Source organism: Brachypodium distachyon, chromosome 2 (genome assembly GCF_000005505.3).
Source record: "Brachypodium distachyon strain Bd21 chromosome 2, Brachypodium_distachyon_v3.0, whole genome shotgun sequence".
NCBI classification, from domain to species: Eukaryota; Viridiplantae; Streptophyta; class Magnoliopsida; order Poales; family Poaceae; genus Brachypodium; species Brachypodium distachyon.
The window spans coordinates 42241405-42243092 of record NC_016132.3 but is presented as its reverse complement, the minus strand read 5'-3'; the positions used below and the strand labels follow the sequence as shown (position 1 = coordinate 42243092).

At 53.9% G+C, this 1688-nt stretch overlaps 1 protein-coding gene across 1 annotated transcript; it reads right to left on the bottom strand.

Annotated features, from left to right (window-relative positions):
* LOC100842125 lies at positions 1–1137 on the bottom strand. Its single transcript, XM_003566766.1, has one exon. The coding sequence runs from the start codon at positions 1135–1137 to the stop codon at positions 1–3; it is 1137 nt and encodes a 378-aa protein (XP_003566814.1).
* Positions 1138–1688: the final 551 nt, after the last annotated feature.

The window sequence follows — 1688 nt, the reverse complement described above, 5'->3', positions numbered from 1 at the left end:
TTAGGACAAAACTAGTACGGAGGTAGCACTATCGAAATCAAGCCATATGCTATAATTCAGTTTCTCTGTCCACCAAAACTCCGTGGCATTTTCATTCTGTCCCAATTCGTACGAGCACATCATGGCGCCAAAGGTATGGTCACCATCTTTCACCGTGGCATCTACACATCCAGACTTGGGCACAAAGGCGAATTCGCCACCTCGTTCAACCAGGTTGACATGTATTGTCTCAGGCCATTCGTAGAGCCTCGGCAGGAAGACTTTGTTGTGCATCCACTTGACGTCCGTCTTCTTGATCATCGTGGCGAGGGTGCCAGTGAAGAGGGTTCTTCCCTCTAGGCTCTCCACCTTGTCCCACTCCATGGTCTGCTCATTGAGCTTGACGACATGGACAGGCGTCCCGTGACGGCCTACGAGGATGGCCATGAGCTCGCCTTGGTCAGAGTCGAGCAGATAGCTGTTTTCAAAATCGAGCCCCGCCCCGAAGCTCATGGGGCTGTCGAGGATTTCAAATCCCTTGTCGTGGCAGCGCTCGTCGTACACCGCCAACCTCCCATCTTCTCCCAATACGTAGAGCAAGCCCCGGTGGAAGACCGGGTTGCGCACCGGCGAAGCGAAAAACCCTCTGTAGCTGTCGGTGTCCCAGAACTCCCGGTGCCCCCACTTGCCGTCACCGTGTTGGATGCAGCGGGTGATTTCCAGCATGCCCAACGTGTTCTTGAGGCCCAACACCTTGCGGCGGTCACGGACAACGAAGTGGAAGCGTCTGACAAAGAACCGCGGCAGCTTGTGGATGTGGCCGGTGTGGAGCTGGGCGTCCATTATGAGGTGGTCCACGCAGACGGTCAGGCGGTGGCCGGTGGAGCAGCAGATCTTGGCGCCCGGCGCGTCGAGCGTGCAGTCGATCTCGAAGTTCTTGTGGAAGTAGGGGCTGTAGAACCTGAGGTTGGTGGTTCCGACGTGGGCGGTGTTGAGCAGCACCGGGGTGACCCACGCCCTGTAGAAGGGGGGCACGGCGGAGCGCCAGGCCCTACACGTCGACGCGAAGCTCGGGTGGCTCGACCACCGGAGCCGCCTCAGGATCTCGTCCAAAAGGTCCTCCGGGAGGGAAGACCAATCCCGTTGTTCCGCCTCCATCGTTCCTGGTCAACGTGCTGGCTGCATGCAGCTTCTTATGCAGCGCTGCTTGCTTTGGACTCGATCGGTCCTGGTCGTGGTGTTGGATTCGGATTCGATCGACCGTGTCTCCGCCGGAATCTGATCGAAGCACGACATATACATGGACTCGTACGTCGTTATATAATAAGCCAGCAACCGCCCAGGCAAACACGTCCAGCTATATACTGTAGAGATCTCTATACCGTATGTACGCAGCAGAATACATTTAAATTTTGACAAACTTGAGACATCTTTTGATGGACGGAAGGAGTATATCATTTTCATCTTTTCTTCTTTTCATATACAGAGTCTTACGGAGATAAACAAAAACCAAGGTGCGGCTCCACTGGCGGACCCTAAATTTTCACCGCTGTTAATGTTTGATTACAATTATTGTGAGCCCGGGGAGTAAAATGAAGATGACGAGGAGGACGAGGAAGAAGATGCGACCGAGGAAGAAAATGACGACGACACATTGTTCTTATACAGTATATCCAGGAGACAGTTACAAAGCAGCACTCTACTAAATG

Bases quoted from the DNA above. Each gene is read 5' to 3' on its own strand.
- LOC100842125 (XM_003566766.1), bottom strand. From the start codon at position 1,137: ATGGAGGCGGAACAACGGGATTGGTCTTCCCTCCCGGAGGACCTTTTG.